The sequence below is a fragment of the Malaclemys terrapin genome, chromosome 4 (genome assembly GCF_027887155.1).
Source record: "Malaclemys terrapin pileata isolate rMalTer1 chromosome 4, rMalTer1.hap1, whole genome shotgun sequence".
Taxonomy (NCBI): domain Eukaryota; kingdom Metazoa; phylum Chordata; order Testudines; family Emydidae; genus Malaclemys; species Malaclemys terrapin.
In genome coordinates, this window is record NC_071508.1 from 36,304,464 (window position 1) to 36,321,504 (window position 17,041).

The following is a 17,041-nucleotide window of genomic DNA, read 5'->3' on the forward strand; positions in this document are numbered from 1 at the left end:
TATTCCAATTAGGAACCAGTGGGGGTGGGACTTCCTGCCTAAGCCCCACCCCCTTGAACTTGAGTCTTCACCTATCAGCACTGTGAAGGGCCCAGACACCCCAATCCTTAAACCTCTGCCATTGACCAATAAGTATTAGGGTTCTAGGTCAGACTTCCTCACTAAGCACCGCCCCTCAGCCTTTCCACTGACCAACCAGAATTTAAGGGGCAGGTGTCTGGCCACCCTAAGTCCCACATACCCAGCTTTCAGCCAATAGGATTGGACTTGCCACTGATAAGCCCCGGAATGGTGCGACCCAATCAGAGGAGGCCCATCACTACAGGGAGGCTGTAGGGGTATCCCCCTCCCCAGGCAGCTGGGCCGGGCTCAGAGCAGGACCTGGGAGATCCTGCCCCTCCATGCCCCCGGCACTAGCTCTGCTGCTGCCCTGCAGGACACAGATGTCTCCTGTCTCTGCTCCCAGCTCTGAAACTCAGGCTTGGGGAGGGGAGGCAGCTGTGAGGCCCAGCACAGGCAGAACTACACCCACCTTCCACTGAGAGCAGGAACCAAAGGGTGGGGGGATTGGAAGACAAAGAGGAAAACAGCCCCACAACCAGGGGGATCTCCAAAGTTTGGAGGAAAAGAGCCCCTGAGAGGAGGGCGACCATGTGACCCTGTTGGCAGGGCCTGTTCCAGAAACTCTGGTGGGGTTATTGCAACAGAAATTTTCTACTGGATTCTGCGTTCCTCCCCGCAAAGACTGGGCTCCTGGGGGAGCTGCCAGCCAGTGGAGTGTGAAACTATGGCAGCAGTCTGTTTATGACCATGTGCATCTCAATGACCAGCCCCCAGCATGGCTGTCACATACTGCCACTCCGCCCTCCCTCCAGGGCTCATGGGGAACCCTCTGCACCCCCAACAGCTGCCAAATCTTGAACAAATGTAGAGACACCCCTCCCACCAGAACTGTCACCTGCACAACCTCCTCCATCACTACTACGTTTGCCTTGAAAATATTGTCGCTCTGCGGAATGGTGAGGGGAGTCCCAATGTTTGAGAGAGAAAAAGAGCCCTGAATTTGTATGAGGGAGGGAAGCCCTCACTCCCTGGGAGGCCCCCAGGTTCAGTCAGGGTTGGTAGAGCCCCAGAGAGGCACCCCAGTGCGATGAGAGACTCTAAGTTTGTGTTGAACAACAAAAGAAAAAAAACTCATGGGTGTATGTGGGAAACTACGGAGAAAAGCGCTAGCAGGGGGAGGTGGGGAGAGGGTGTTCTTGATTAAGCAACAGAGAAGAGCTCAACTGTTAGGATATAGATATTTAGGCCTGTCTGTAAAGGCCTATACTTTAAGAATTTAGGTGTATTCTTATCACTTAGCTAGTTATAGAGGTATAAAATAAAGAATTAAAATTACTGTTTGTCTGTGTAAGGGCCTTGTTGTACTGTGACAGTCTGAGGCTCTGTTTTTAGGCTAAGTAAGGCCTTTGGCTAAGCAGCAGAGGCAGCCATAAACTGGGAAATGTATGGTTACATTTTCACATTCCAAACTAGTTACATGGAAATAAGGTGCTATTGGGCTGTTAGGAATCTTATTAATAGACACAGCTAAAAAACCCTTATGTCTGTATACATGTAGTTGTAAAATCCTCACCTCTGTATTGTTTTGTATGTTTATTTGCATGGTCTCTGTCTGGTTCTGTGATTGTTTCTGTCTGCTGTATAATTAATTTTGTTGGGTGTAAACCGATTAAGGTGGTGGAATATAATTGGTTAAATAACCATGTTACAGTATGTTAGGATTGGTTAGTTAAATTTCAGTAAAATGATTGGTTAAGGTATAGCTAAGCAGAACTCAAGTTTTACTATATAGTCTGCAGTCAATCAGGAAGTAAGGTGGGGGAAATGGGAACAGGGACTGGGGGTGGGAGAATTGGGATCATGTTTTGTTAAGGGGGGGAATGGGAACAGGGAATGGGAACAGGAACAGGGACATAGGTAAGGCTCTGTGGTGTCAGAGCTGGGAAGGGGGACACTGAGGAAGGAAACTGGAATCATGCTTGCTGGAAGTTCACCCTAATAAACATCAAATTGTTTGCACCTTTGGACTTCAGGTATTGTTGCTCTCTGTTCATGCGAGAAGGACCAGGGAAGTGAGAGAGTGAAGGAATAAGCCCCCTAACATCAACAAGATTTAAAGGTGAGGAAGGAGGAAAGACAAATAAGAAATTGAGGAGCAAAAGACCCCAAAGTGGGGAGGGGACACATGAAGGAAAAAAAGGACGCAACTGGGATAAAAAAGGAGAGATACCCTGCAAATGAGGAGTGGTGTTGTGGGTAAGCTTTTGGAAGGTGGTAGCTGTGTCAACGGTATGGGAGTTTATTCGTTGCCCTGGGTGGTGATTAGAGTCCATTCTGGAGGCAGAGATTCTCTTTGGGAATTTGATGCTGGGCTCAGATCTCTGGAAGAGGAGCTTCTGCTGTGTGACCATCTCAGTCCAAAACAGGTGAATAAATGTAAATATGACAAGTTTCACTGAGAGTTTACCCAGACTCCCTGTCACCGATTTCTCCTCTGATCTGCAATGTGCTGGACACCTACCACCACTTGGCTGAGAGTAACGCTGGTGTCAGAACAGGACACCGGTGCTAGAAGAAGGAGCAACACTACACACACAAACAGTCCTGCCCTGAGGATCCTACAATCTAAATAGACCAGACAGGTAAAAGGTAAGGAAAGGAAATATTATTATTGTCATTTTTCAGATGGAGAATTGAGACCCATAAGAGATTGAATGACTTGTCCAAGGTCGAGTGTCCTGAGTTCAATCCAGCAACTTAATTATACAGCCAGCCTTTCTCTTGCACAGAGCTGTGCTTAGTCCCTTGTGTTTCTCAGGTTCAGAAGTGCCCCCATATTTTTTAATCAACGTGACATCTTTTCCCCCCCTTTTTTTCTCATGGTTGAGGCTCTTAAGGAAGAGCTACTTACCAATCAGATGTTGAACATTAGGGCCTGAGCAAATGATGAGGCTTCCTATTGATACCTATTGTGATTTGCTAAAGTGTGTTGGAAGGTTCAAAAAGATCTAACTACTGCCTATACCAGACCTAAACAAATTTGAACAGCTGTTGGAAGGGAATAGAAAAATTCAAAATGGGTTCCCTAGAAGTGAGGGAACTCTAGTGTGTGTGAGTGTGGGGACAATGGAGGGGGGGACGTCGGACTGACTCAGATGTTTTTGAAATGTCACGTGCCATTTCCAGTATTTTAGAAATTCACCATACATTTCAAGGGCAACATTGTGTTCTATCAAAATTACAAGAACTTTCATTGTTTTCATTATGTACTAGGATGGCTTACAAAAATGGCCACAACTAAAAAAAACAGTGTTTAATTTTCACCAAAAGTAGCAAAAATCTTCTAAATATGATTGATAATGCAACTATGTACTGAAAACTGTTTTTGAAAGTTTGGGAAATACTTAGACTCAGGTGATATATTGTATGCATTTTCACATACTTTTTTTCCCTTTCATGAAAGCAAAAGTCTGTAATCATACAACAATATGAGATTAAACCATGAAATGCAATAAATAAATAAATAAATGGTCATCATTTGTAGGTTGGACTGATTTGAGAACAGTTTTTCTGTCTGCAATTTTTATGAAGACAAGAAGACTCCTACCCCCATATATAAAATGTTTTTGTTATTACCTCTTCAGCTCTGTGGCCATCAGGGATAACATGACCCCCTCCTTCTTAGAATTCTGCCCTTCCACAAAATAGGAATGCTAGAAACACTACAGGAAATCTATGTCTCAACTTATGACTCTGATCCTTAAACTTATAGGCTGATGAAGGACAGTAAAAGCACTTAGATTTCATTATTTATAGATGCCCTTGAAAGCACAGCTGCTTTAAGAAGCTCCATTCTAGGCCTTTGTTTCACATTAATAAGTACTTTTCCAAAAACATAATCATTTTCTCACATAGAGGCAGTATTGCCAATTCCAGATTTTCAAAAGTCATGAGTCAGGCCCCTAAAATCATGATTAAAATTAATGCTTTTGTATGTTTTTTTCTTAGCCTTCTAGTTCCTGAGTGTGTAGGTTACACATGGGTCACATTTTTAATCCTCTGTCCACAATCACGAGGGCCCAAAAAATATGATTAAATAAAAAAATTAAGGTAAAATTCTCAAATATTCACATTACTCCAGGAGCTGAGGCTGAATAAAACCCCCACCAAGAATTGTAAACCTCACAATAAAATGGTAAAATTTGTAACTAGGTGGTTCTTTGTGCGGTTGATTCTTTAATACGGCTTACAGCTCTTCAATTTCATGAATCTGTTATGGTCAGAAATCAGTAGAGCTAGAATACACCACCAGACACAACAGCCAGCATTTGTCTCTCAGTGGGCAGTTTTGTTGTGTTTTACTCAGTCCTTTTGAAGTAAATGTCCATGAGGAGAATCCCCACCCATAAAATTCTCTAAAGCTTTTCTCTTTTTTGTCATCCCAGGGCCTTCCTCTAGTGCCCTCTAGCAGCATTCTGAGTAGAACACTCAATTGTGACAAGTTAAGGCTGAATTTGCTGAGACACGTTAACATGCTGTCACAGGGGGCACTGTCCCTTCAGAGGAGCTGCCAGGCCCAGCTCTGTGGTCTTGGTTTCTTCCCTCAATGAGGGCTTCTGGCGGCTGTAGTCCAAAGCAAAGCCCAAGAGACACTCTGGTTATTAAAAACAATGAGGAATCCTTGTTTTCATTGGCACTACAAAAGTGTTTTCCACCCCTTCTTGTCAACTGTTGAAAATAGCCTACTTCCACCTTAATTGAATTGGCTAGTTAGCATTGACCCCCACTTGGTAAGGCAACTCCCATCTTTTCATATGCTGTATATTTATACCTCCCTACTGTATGTTCCACTCCATGCATCTGATGAAGTGGGTTTGAGCCCACGAAAGCTTATGCACAAATAAATTGGTTAGTCTTAAGGTGCCACAAGGACTCCAGGTTGTTTTTGCTGATACAGACTAACACGGCTAGCCACTTGAAATCTGATTATTAAGTAGCTCTGCCTTAAAACCTTAATTATATGAAAGAGAGACAATATCCATTTTAAAAAAGCACATTCCTGGAACCAAGAATCACAAGAATGAACACAGTTAAAACTCTGGATCAGAACTCAGGAGGTCTGTGTTCAAGTTACTGGCTTTATGATATGCTACCTGTGTGACCTCAGACCCGTCGTTCCATCTTTCTGGAATTGTAATATTTCCTTCCCCTTCCCATTGTCTGTCCTGGAATGAGATGGTCACACAGCATAAAGGGATCCTCTTTCAGGGATCTCAGCCTAACACCAAACTCCCAAGCAGAAACCTGCCTCCAGGCTAGACTGTAATCAGAGCGCAATGCAGACAGCAAACTCTCTGGCTGTTTGCACAGCTCCCTCCTCCCCAAAACTGCATCTCCACCAAATCTTGCAAAACCCAATAAAACTAACACAACACATGTTGCCCCAAGGCTAAACCTTGCTTACTGCACTGGGAAGACTATAACAGAACTGCCTGGTGACACTTGCCATTATAACATGTACAGTGATGAACACACTGAGGCCCTGATTGCAGCTGGGGCACTTAAGCAATACCATAATACATTAATCATTAAATAACAAAAATCTTGTTTAATTCAGAGTTGTCGGTGACAGCTTATGCCCTTCTCACACTGCAGAAAACCAGGAAATTCCAAGCAAAGGTAAACACTCACACTGCCCCCTGGAGGGGCAATAGCCATTGGGAATAAGTGCACGCCCTCCAGATGCATTCACTGTGTTAGGTATAACTGTACTGAATGGTGGAGGAATAAGTGGAAGCAGCTTGGAAGAGCTGTGATTGTGACACCAGGAGATCTAGGGATTAGCTTGAGGAGCCTCATCATAGAGCTGCGACTGTGATGTGAGGGGATCTGGGTCTGAGTCTCTCCACTCTGTGTGATATCAAAAGAAAGAGGAGCACGTGAGCCATGAGGTTCCAGTCAGCATCATTCCAGTATAGAATTGTGTAGGTTGTGTCAGTAGCAGGGCACTGGGTGCTATGGCTATTGTCAGTAGTGACATGGGATATAAGAGCAGTCTGTGGATTTAATGATGGGTAGGGGAGAGCATAGGTTTAGGTGGTAACCTGTGTGCAAGTCTTAAGGGATTATAAAGGGCATGAAGTGGCTGGTACATTTTACAAATGTGGTATTCTCTCAGGGGAGTAGGCTCAGTGTTTGAGTGTAGGACAAGGGAAGGTAGCACCTGTCCATCACAATGAAAAGACAGAGTGCAAGTGTGTGCGTGTTATGGGCATTCTGAGATATCACTCAGAGAGGGCAGAGTTAAGGTTGTGTGGATGTTTATCTTAATTTAATTCCCCCCTGATATTAACAGTTCATTCTCAGATTTCTACCCTGGGCGGGTTTCAAACCTCGAAGTTGAAGAGTCAGAGGTGTGGTAAGTGGCCCAGTGGTCTCAATGAGATATTCTCAGCTGAAAGAAAATACCCCATAGAGATGAAGACAGACTGAAAAAAATAGCTCTGAAACATGTGAACTGTTCCATTAATTTCTGTGGATGTTCCCTTCCCCCTCAGTGCTGAAGAGTTTCTGATGTGTGTCAAACATACCTGTCTCAGGCATGTGTTCTTGGTGCATGCTCTGAGCATGCCTGTTCTAAGCTAGAGGGCAGGGCTTCCTGAGATCCTGGCTCACATGCAGGATAGGGAAATGGGCTCAGACACCCCCAACAGGCAAGCTCCCTGGCACCTGGCTGACTTGAGGTGGGGGGGGAGGATAAGGGTCAGACTCCCATAAATGGACAGGGGCTCCCAGAGCCAAGCACACACAGGGAGGCGGGGGACAGGAAGCGGGGCTTAAACACCCACAAAGGGACAGTGACTTCCAGATTACATGGAAGGGTTAGAGAGAGGGGCTCAGACACCCCAGAAAGGCAATCCCCCTCCAGAACCTGGTTCACATGAGGAGGCACTGATCGGGGTCACACCCCCATATAGATGATCAAGGCCCCACCCCAGTGCCTCGCACTCACACAGGAGCATGGAGAAGAGTTCAGACACTACCAGGGGGACAAGGGACCCCCAGTCACACAAGGAATAGGGAGAGGGGTTCAGACCCCCCTTGAAAAGCAAGTTCCCCCCAAACCTGGCTCACATGAGAGGAGCAGGGAAGGGGGAGGTCACGCTTCCTTAGATGGACTGGGGGGAACTCAGATTGTGGCACATGCAAACAATTCTCCCCCTGTGCCTGTAGACCCCCATTACCTGAGTCTCAACCCCTTTTCCCACCTACTCTTTCACCCCAATCGACCTCCCCTCCCAGCGAGCATTGGCTTGTGTGTTTTTTTTCAAACAATAATTTCAGCAGCTTCTGCATATTCTGCTATACTCAGATTCTATTTTCCCCCAAATTAAACTCCCCCCCGCCCCATAATAGAGGCAGATTGGAGCAATACACCTGCTTCTTTTACTTCAGATTTCTGTCCTGGAATGGATTTGGACTCACAGTGCCTGGGGTGTTACTCAGATGCAATTTCCATAACATATCCCTGGAGTCACTCAGGTCCTGTGATGGGTAGTTTTCCAGAAGTAGTTTCTGTCTCTGCACATGCTCAGTTTAATACATTAGGCACATAAATAGGTGCACAAGACTTCTGAAGTGCCTAATGGGAGATGAAAACTCTCTCTGAAATAACGTTTTAATTTGATTTATCCCAAAGGGCTTGTGGGTGCCAGGCCCTCTGTTGGGGAACCCTTGAGCATTTGAGACCCTGTTGTGACGCTGTCTCTTTACTGTAATAAAAAAATACAACTACCCTAAATAAAATGTGGAATTTATTCAGCTAGCATCTGAGGTCCAGTATCTGCAAAGAAAAGAATAAATTGGCAATAGTTCACTTGTTGAGAAGAGAAGCTCACTGGAGACACATGGAGGTTCTGCTGACCAAATTAATGCTGTATCTGGTGGTGAACAATAAGATGCAGGGAGCCCATTAACTGGTAAAGTGGGACAGACTAAAGGGAGTGGACAGGCATAGAACACACAAGCAGAATAAATAGTGCACAAGTGACCTTTTGAATGTTATTTTGCTGTGTGGGGAAGGTGGGTGAGTCTTTGCATTTGGGTTTTCCTTAATTCGTGGGGGGAGTTGCTAGGTGGGGATTAGCTAAATGGAAGGAAATAGGAAGGGAGGGGGACAAAGAAGGCAGGGGGGAAGGAAGGAAAGAGGGGAACATGGAAAGAGGCTAAAATACACTGACTGTGATGGGAAAGGACAGGGTTGCAACAAACAGCACAAGGACGAGAATGTTGAGAGTGACAACTTGTAGCAGGCAGTCTGATGACATCAGTGTCCATCAGCCCTGCTGAGGCTGCTTCTCTGTCTGCTCCAACTGGCTGGGAGTCATCTCTGGTCTTGGGCTTGGTTCGGGAGTTTCATGGAGGTTTAAGACCATGCCATTAAACTGGCAGCAGAAGCTGACTGGCAGCCAATGGAGAAATTGGAGCACTGATCTGATGTGGTCATAGTGGCATAAATCACAGAAGAGGTGGAGAGTTCTCTTCTATTGGCTGGAACATATGAAGTGTTAGACTTTGTGTTAGGAGCAGTGAATTACAGTGATCCAGTCCGGAGAGGAGAAGTACATTGAACTATTTGGCTAAGTCCTTGTCTCGGCAGAATGTGTGAAGTTTCTGAGCAAACTGGTGATTCCGATTCAAACTCTGTGACAGGTCGTACCTATAGATCACCCCTTGGGGTGAGGGTGGGCCCCTCTCTCATCCCTAAGGTCTCTTTCTGGCTGGAGGTGTCACTATAGCGCTGGTTTGGAGTGCAACCCACAAAACAGTCTGGGCTCACCCCGCTGTTCTTCACAAGTTAACAGGTATATAGTCTTTGAGAAGGGGGCTGGGTTCCTAACACCCTCAGTGTCAGAGGACCAGGCTGAGCACCTGGGCTCTAATTAAAAGCAAAGCAAAGTGAAGATGGTTCTTCTGCCTCTCCAGAGGGTTCAGGCAGCAGAATCTCTTCTGCAGCTTCTCTGTGGAGCAGGGGCATGCTAGTTCTACTTCCCTCTTAAGTTCAGCCTGCCCTGGGCTTTGATCCTTCCTTTTAAGGAGCCACCCCTCTCCAGGTGCAATAGTTGTCACAGATGTACCAGTTTGGAGCTTAGTGTGCCCAGTGGACATCATTAACCCCTTTCAGACAGGGGTGGGAATCTTTCCCACCACATACCCCACCCCTCAAGATAGCAGTCAGGATTTCCTAATCCAATCCTGATTTCCCCAACAGACCCTGTCAGGGCTGGCTCAGTCCTCTGGAGCCCCAGGGTGGAGCATGCTCGATGAAGAAAGGAGCTTTGGAGATTCTAGCTGCAAAGCTGAAATAAGTCTCCACTGAGCATCGACAATGAGATTTTTCAAACGCTTTTAACTTTGAAAATTGGGGCAGAAATAGGCATACCCCTGGCACAAATGCTTCCCCCTGCCAAATTTCAAGTTCCTGCTCAAAAGTGGGGCCGGGAGGCTGGGGGGGATAGTGCGTCTCACTGAAAAGTTCACCAGAATTACTTGCGGGAAACAGTGTGTTTCCCTAGCCTATGGATGAAAATGGATGAACCATAAGGCTGAAATTTCACAAAAATATCCAGCTTGAAGCAGACACCCAGCATGGAAAATTTAAGCCAGTATGGTTAAGGTTAGCAAAGTTATAAGCAACAGAAAACAAGGTCTACTGATGGAAGTGTCAGGATCTCATAACAGCAGGTAGCACTTCCAGTTTCACTTCAAATCTATGTACTCTACAAAGCAAAACGTAGCTTTTGACATTAGCAAATATAAAATCGATTGAAGGCATCATACATCCATTGTACATCGTAGTGCACGCTGGGTAGTGCTTTCGTAGCTCTTGTAATGTAGTATTCAAAAGAAAGAGAAAGATACACCATGATACAAGAAGAAAAATTTAAAAGCTGTCTGATGAATTCTAGTCCTGGCTGACACATTCAGTGCTTTCTAACTTGTCAATAACCATGCTGTGCTATCCTGGGTGCATATTTTTGAAGCACAACATCTGTGTGAGGTGAACATGCTGTGACATTAATTGCTTCCGAGAGGGAGTGTATGTACGCCTCCTTTTCATATTGTACTGCTTTGTCCCTTATTAATAAACTAAGCTAAGCTTGGTTATTTGGTCTCTTAAATACCTTTAATATTAAACCACAAGTGTTGCCAAGCAATGGCTAGACCTCTGTAAATATTGTTAGACTGACACAAATCACTCTCCCTGCGGGGGGGAGGAGGAGGTGGGGGAGATAAGTAACACATTCAGATGGCAGCAGCTCCATTTTAAGCAACAATGACTTATGGGAACCCCTCTCTCTGATGCTCCACAAACTCAATTGGTTTCCCCTTCCCTTCCAGACTGAATTCAAAGTCATCATACTAATTGTCAAGGCCCTAAATAGGTTATGATCTAAAGTGTACACTAAAGAACTCCACATTGCAACCTGCATCAGTGTGACTGAACTGGAAGCTGCCATGATGCAGTGCATCCACACTAGCCATTCTATCTTGGCTGTATACAATGCACTACATTCAGTGCGACTGCACTCTGCAAATGCTGCAGGGCCTGTGGGTTGTTGCACCTACCCAGCATTTCCTCGTGATGCTTCCTGGAGCAGCTGTATAATGTCTATGGCTTAGAGTGTTAGTGTGCACTTAGTCACTCTTTTTGCTTTGCTGCATTGCCTGCTTTAAATGGTTGGGTCCTACACAAGGATCTGCACATGTGTTGTGAGAAGCAACACCCTGCACTTGCAGATGCCATGACAGAGGGTCAGCAGCTCCTAATTCCACTCCCCCCACTCCCTACAGATTCTGGGCCTGGCGTTATCAAAATGCCCATGGAAGGATGGGCAGGGGCAGTGTGGAACTTCAGTAGGACAAGACTCATTGCACAACTGCAGCTGCTTTGCCAGTGCTTGTGCTAAAACAGCACATAGGGCTGCAGTGGTGGAAAATATGTGATTGTATTTCCTCTGAGCAGAGGTGATGGGATCCCTTGTGCACTGCTGTACGCACGTTTGTGTGTGGCTGTGCAGTGTTACAGGTATGGTATGAAGTTGTGCTGTTGCTGCCAAGGCCAACAACCTGTAGCAGAGAGTCTCAACTGTGCTCCACAGGGACAATCTCACTGGAGAGGCCCAGATTCAGACTCTTGGGCATTGGAGCAGAGTGCTCTCAACAGCTAGAACTCAGCTGTAGAAGGCCTTCTGAGAGGGATCAGACTGAGCCCTAGCCTGGCCATAGAGCAAAATGCAAGATCACCGCTTTGCTAAAGCCCTTGCCAGGAACAACACCAGGGTCAGCATGAGATGGAGATGGTGTAATAAGAGGAAAGATAAGAAAAAAGGAAATTGGGTGGATGTGACACAGAGCACCCTTGGCAAAGGGTTCCCTGTTCTTTGCAAACAGCTCTCACCACAGGTCTGGGAAACTTAATACACCAAAGACATCTTATAGGATATTTATGCATCAAGTATAACATGTAATGTATCTACAGAACGCTGTGTTGTCAACCCTTGTCAGATCCCAGAACATTCAATAGAAAAGCATCAAAGACCATGGCAAATGATAAAAACCACTTGGATGTGAAAAGGAACATCACAGCAGGCAGGGTATCCCCAGCTAGTTCTGCAACTGACTGAACTTTGTGGGGAAAGCCTAGTTCATTACAAATGAAAGGAACCCAGGTTCACGCTTTAGGATTTTGTTTTGTGTTTCAACCAGTTGTTTCCATCACCTTCTCTCTTTCCTGGATAAATCTTTTATTCTTTCTTAAATAAACCTCTTGTTGTTTTTATGATAAGTGTTCACAAGTGCTGTGTGGCTTACATGAGCAGTGGTTAAGGTAACTCTGATAACTGGGGTGCACTACATCTTTGGGTGCAGAAATTCTGGTACTTCTGTGCGTAGCCACACTCAGGGGCTGGATATCACAGGAGAATGAATCAGGATTCAATGATTGGGATGGCATAAGCCCAGAGGAGAGTGCTTGAGTGAGTGAAGGGCTGCTGATACCAGGGAGCTGACACCCAGCTACTACTAGTAAGACTCCCTCTTGCTGTAGGCGGGGGGGGGAGGGGGCGGAAGGGGGTAATGAGGTGACTCTTCATACCCGAGAAACATCAGAGTGGAGCAGAGAGAAAAAAAAATCTTCTTCTCCCCTCCACCATCTCTCACTGTGTCAAGCACTTTACACAGGGGACACCTGTAAATACACAGAGGAGGCCAAATGTTACTTACTCCAATTTCTGTAGTTTGCAGTTTGGGTGTTTCAGTCCCTCACACAGCAGCTGCACTCTGGCATCGCCCAGTTTATTATCAAAAAGAACTTGTGGCACCTTAGAGACTGAGACCAGTTTATTATGACTCAGGTTCAGCTCTGTCAGGCTCTGGCTGGTGCTGAGAACAGCGGCGAGATCCCCGTAGCTAGCATCTGTGAGATGACAACTCCACAATCTGCAGGAGAGAGAAACGCAGAGAAGAGGAATCACAGTGTGAAGGGGGATTGTCACATCTGATCTGACAGGCGGCTCCGCCCACCAGCCCCTCTCCGTGACCAATCCACATGCGGATTTAGAGGTAAGAAATGAGGGAAGACAAATGAGAAGTTAAGGAGAAAAAGGACCCAAAGTGGGGAGAAGACACATGAAGGGAAAAAAGGACGCAACTGGGATAAAAAAGGAGAGACACCCCGCAAATCAGGAGTGGTGTCAGCGGTAAGGTTTTAGAAGGTGGTAGCTGTGCCAACAGTACGGGAGTTTATTCGTTGCCCTGGGTGCTGATTAGAGTCCATTCTGGAGGCAGAGTTTCTCTTTGGGAATTTGGTGCTGGGCTCAGATCTCTGGAAGAGGAGCCTCTGCTGTGTGACCATCTCAGACCAAAACAGGTGAATAAATGTAAATATGACAAGTTTCACTTAGAGTTTACCCAGACTCCACCATCCTTTCTCTGTGCTTAGTCCCTTGTGTTTCTCAGTTTCAAAAGGGCCCCCATATTTTTTAACCAATCGGGTACTGAACATTAGGGCCTGAGCAAATTTTGAGGTTTCTCACTGTGAAACCTATTGTGATTTGCTAAAGTGTGCTGGAAAAATTTGAAAAGATCTAACTACTGACTAGACCAGACCCAAGCAAACATTTGAAGATCTGTTGGAAGGGAATAGAAAAATTCAAAATGGGTTCCCTAGAAGTGAGGGAACTCCAGAGTTTGTGTGAATGTGGGGACAATGACGGGGGGGAAGGTCGAACTGACTCAGATGTTTTTGAAATGTCACGTGCCATTTCCAGTATTTTAGAAATTTGCAATACATTTCAAGGACAAAACTGTGTTCTATCAAAATTACAAGAACTTTCATTATTTTCATTATGTACTAGGATGGCTTACAAAAATGGACACAACTAAAAAAAACCCAATGTTTAATTTTCACCAAAAGTGGCAGAGTTTTAAATATGATTGATAATGCAACTATGTACTGAAAATAGCACTGTTTTTGAAAGACTGGGAAATACTTAGTCTCAGGTGATATATTGTATGCATTTTCCCATACTCTTTTTTCCTTTCGTTAAAGCAAAAGTCTGTAATCATACAACAATATGAACTTGTATCATGAAATGCAAAAAAGAAAAAAAAGGTCATCATTTGTCGACTGGACTAATTTGAGAACAGTTTTTCTGTCTGCAATTTTTATGAAGATATGAAGACAAGGAGACTCCTACCCCCTATTTAAAAAAATGTTTTTGTTATTACCTCTTTAGCTCTGTGGCCCTCAGTTATAACAGGACCCCCTTCTTCTCAGAATTTGGCCATCCTAGCTATTGAGGAGGGAATTGTAATCCGTCAAACTCTTGAGACTGCAGCACTGTGGCCAGTACTTACGAATCCATTGCTTGATGCAGCTTCCCTTACAAGCTACTTCCTGTGCTGTTCAGTGATCATGCAGAGCCAGGCGGTCTCACAGAACTCTGCAATATTCACTGTCTAACTGATCTGCATTGTTTAACATGATTCTCGCACAACTTAACAACCAGTTCCAACTGGCTCACCACGTGGTATCATCTAGGCTCCCACTTGTGAGCAACTTAATTTGCAACTGAATAACTACATCCAATGTCACCTATCTGTTGGCAATAGGCTCACTAATAATCTCAATGCCACGCAGCTCCCGGGAAGCAGCCAGCATGTTCCCACTCTGGTTCCTACACATAGGGGCTGCAATGGAGCTCCGCTTGCTACCCCTTGCCCAAAGCGCCGCCCTGCCACTCCAATTGGCTGGGAATTGCAGCCAATAGGAGCTGCGGGGGTGGCGCCTGCGGATGGGCAGTGTGGAGAGCCACCTGGCCACGTCTCCGTGTAAAAGACGGAAAGGGCATGTGCCGCTGCTTCTGGGAGCTGCTTGAGGTAAGCGCCACCCGGAGCCTGAACCCAACCTCCTGCTCCAGCCCTGATCCCCCTTCCACCCTCCAAACCCTCCATCTCAGTCCAGCGCACCCTCCTGTACCCCAAACTTTATCCACAGTCCCACCCCAAGGCCCGCACCCTCAGCAGAGCCCTCGCTGCCCCATACCCCAATCCCCTGAAACAGCCCTGTTCCCCCTCCCACATTCCAAACCCCTCAGTCCCAGCCTGGAGCACCCTCCTGCACCCTAAAACCCTCATCCCCAGACTCATCCCAGAGTCTCCACCCACAGTCAGAGCTCTCCCCCCACGCACCACAACCCCTTTCCCCAGCCCGGAGCCTCCTCCTGTACCTGAGAGCCCACACCCACAGCCTGAGCCCTCACTGCCTCTCGCATCCCAACCCACTGACTCAGCCTGGAGCCCCCTCCTGCACTCTGAACCCCTCACCCCTAGCCCCACCCCAGAGCCCACACCACAGCCAGAGGCCTCAACCCCACCTGCACCACAGCCTCCTGAGCCAGGCCGGTGAAAATGAGTAAGTGAGTGAGGATGGGGAGAGCAAGCGATGTGGGGGGATGGAGTGAGTGTGGGCATGGCCTCAGAGAAGGGGTGGAGAATGGGCGTGGCCTCAGAGAAGCAGGGCAGGGGGCGGGGGAAGAGTGTTCAGTTTTGTGTGAGTAGAAATTTGGCCACCCTAGCTATTGAGGAGGGAAATGTAACCCACCAAACTCTTGAGTATGCAGCACTCTGGCCAGTACTTATGAATGCAGCCTGCCTTACAAGCTACCTCCTGTGCTGTTCAGTGATTGTGCAGAGCCAGGCTGTCTGACAGAGCTCTGCTATATTCACTGTGGCACTGATCTGCATTGCTTAACATGAGCCTCTGTACAACGTAACAAGTTCCAACTGCCTCAACACCTGCTATCATCTAGTCTCCCATGTCTGAGCAACCTAATCAAGGAGCTACTGAATAACTGCATCCATGTCACCCATCCGTTGGTAATATCCACCTGGGTTTTAGGCGTGGACACAGACTAGAAATGGCACTGCTGAGGCTGAGAGTATGTAGCTTCCAGCTCTCACATGTTTCATCCTAGACTTTGCGATGTGCTTTGTCACAGACCAGCACAAAAATTTCAGCATGTCATCAATCCACATTTGATCTCTCATGTTACTGGGGCTAGAGCCACTAGGTTTTTATTCTCTACATTACAGTGGTGTCTGCAGAGCAACCAAGCACAGGGCCCCATTGTGCTAGGAGCTGTACAGAATAGTAGCTAGTCCCTCTCCTGAAGAGTTTACAATGTAATTAGACAAGACAGACAAATGCAGGGGACAGAGATAGAGCACACAGAGATAGAGCACACAGAGATAGAACAAATGGCACAACTGTTTGTAAGTGTCACTTTGTTTATTATTTTGTGTGGGGGGACATTTCTTTTTTTTAAATTCTGGGTGGGGTTTCTTAGGTGGGGACTGGCTTAATAGAAAGTAAGAGGAAGGGAAAGGAGACAAGGAAGGGAGGGAGGGAAGGAATGAGGGGAGAATGCAGAACAGGTGGAGGGAAACTGAGGTGAAGAGACTGTGAGGCAGGGGGAAGGAGAGGATTGTAACAAACAGCCAATCGGCACAGGGGGAGAATGTCAAGAGTAACACCGTGCAGCAGTAGGGTTGCCACGTGTCAGGTGACACCCCAATAGCTTGGGAAAGTATGATCCTAATCTCAGACACAAAAGAAGACACAACAGAGGTAGAAACTAATAATAAATTACTGAAAAAAATCTAACAAATGGTGAAACAATGAAAAGGAGAATAAGACAAGAAGAGATGAAAGACACTAGAGATGAAAGGCACAGAGAATGCACTGGCAAAGGCAGAAGTGAAACAGAACATGAGAGCGCAGACACCTGAGGAGTAATCTAAATATTAACCAGAAGAGAATTATTGGAAGTCATCCAGAACAAGCAGATGAACTGCAACTGTTTCAATACTGTAAAGCTGTCTGAAGTTGGTTTAATTGGAGTGGGCAAAACTCTGTGGTAGCTGTGTTTTGTAACAAAAAAATAGAGAAAATAAAGGATATAAAGGGAGAGCATATAAGGGGGTCTCAGAGATGGAGGAGACTGGAGAAAAGAGAGAGGAAATTGGAGGGGTCCTCTGGGGTTCTGTGTAAATCCTCCCCCTGTAACTCAAATGATCAGGTGGTAATTTATCCCTGAGGGTGAGGGCTGAGGTTCTGTCCTAAGAATTTAGTCAGTAATCTGTTGAAGCATGTCGTGGGAATCTTTGCTTTCAATCTAATGTAGCTTATTAAATTGGCATTAGTAAATAGTTTATCTTTATTTTTCTTGTAACCATTTTTGACATTTATGCCTCAATTCTTGTACTCACTTAATAGCTATCTCTTTGTAATTAATAAACTTGTTTTATTGTTTTATCTAATCTAGCGTGTTTAAATTGTAGTGCTTGAAATAGTAAACTGGCATATTATTTCTTTGAAATAAATGATGGACTTTATATACTCTATACTTTACAA

General features: G+C 45.7%; 1 protein-coding gene across 2 annotated transcripts in view; it reads right to left on the reverse strand.

The window, feature by feature from the left end:
* Positions 1 to 17,041, reverse strand: part of LOC128836343 (NACHT, LRR and PYD domains-containing protein 3-like) — a 200,043-nt gene that overhangs the window by 88,031 nt on the left and 94,971 nt on the right. For both annotated transcript variants that reach the window (XM_054026548.1, XM_054026549.1), the window contains exon 8: positions 12,349 to 12,564. In XM_054026548.1, the coding sequence (XP_053882523.1) occupies positions 12,349 to 12,564 (216 nt within the window). The remainder of the gene's footprint in view (positions 1 to 12,348; positions 12,565 to 17,041) is intronic.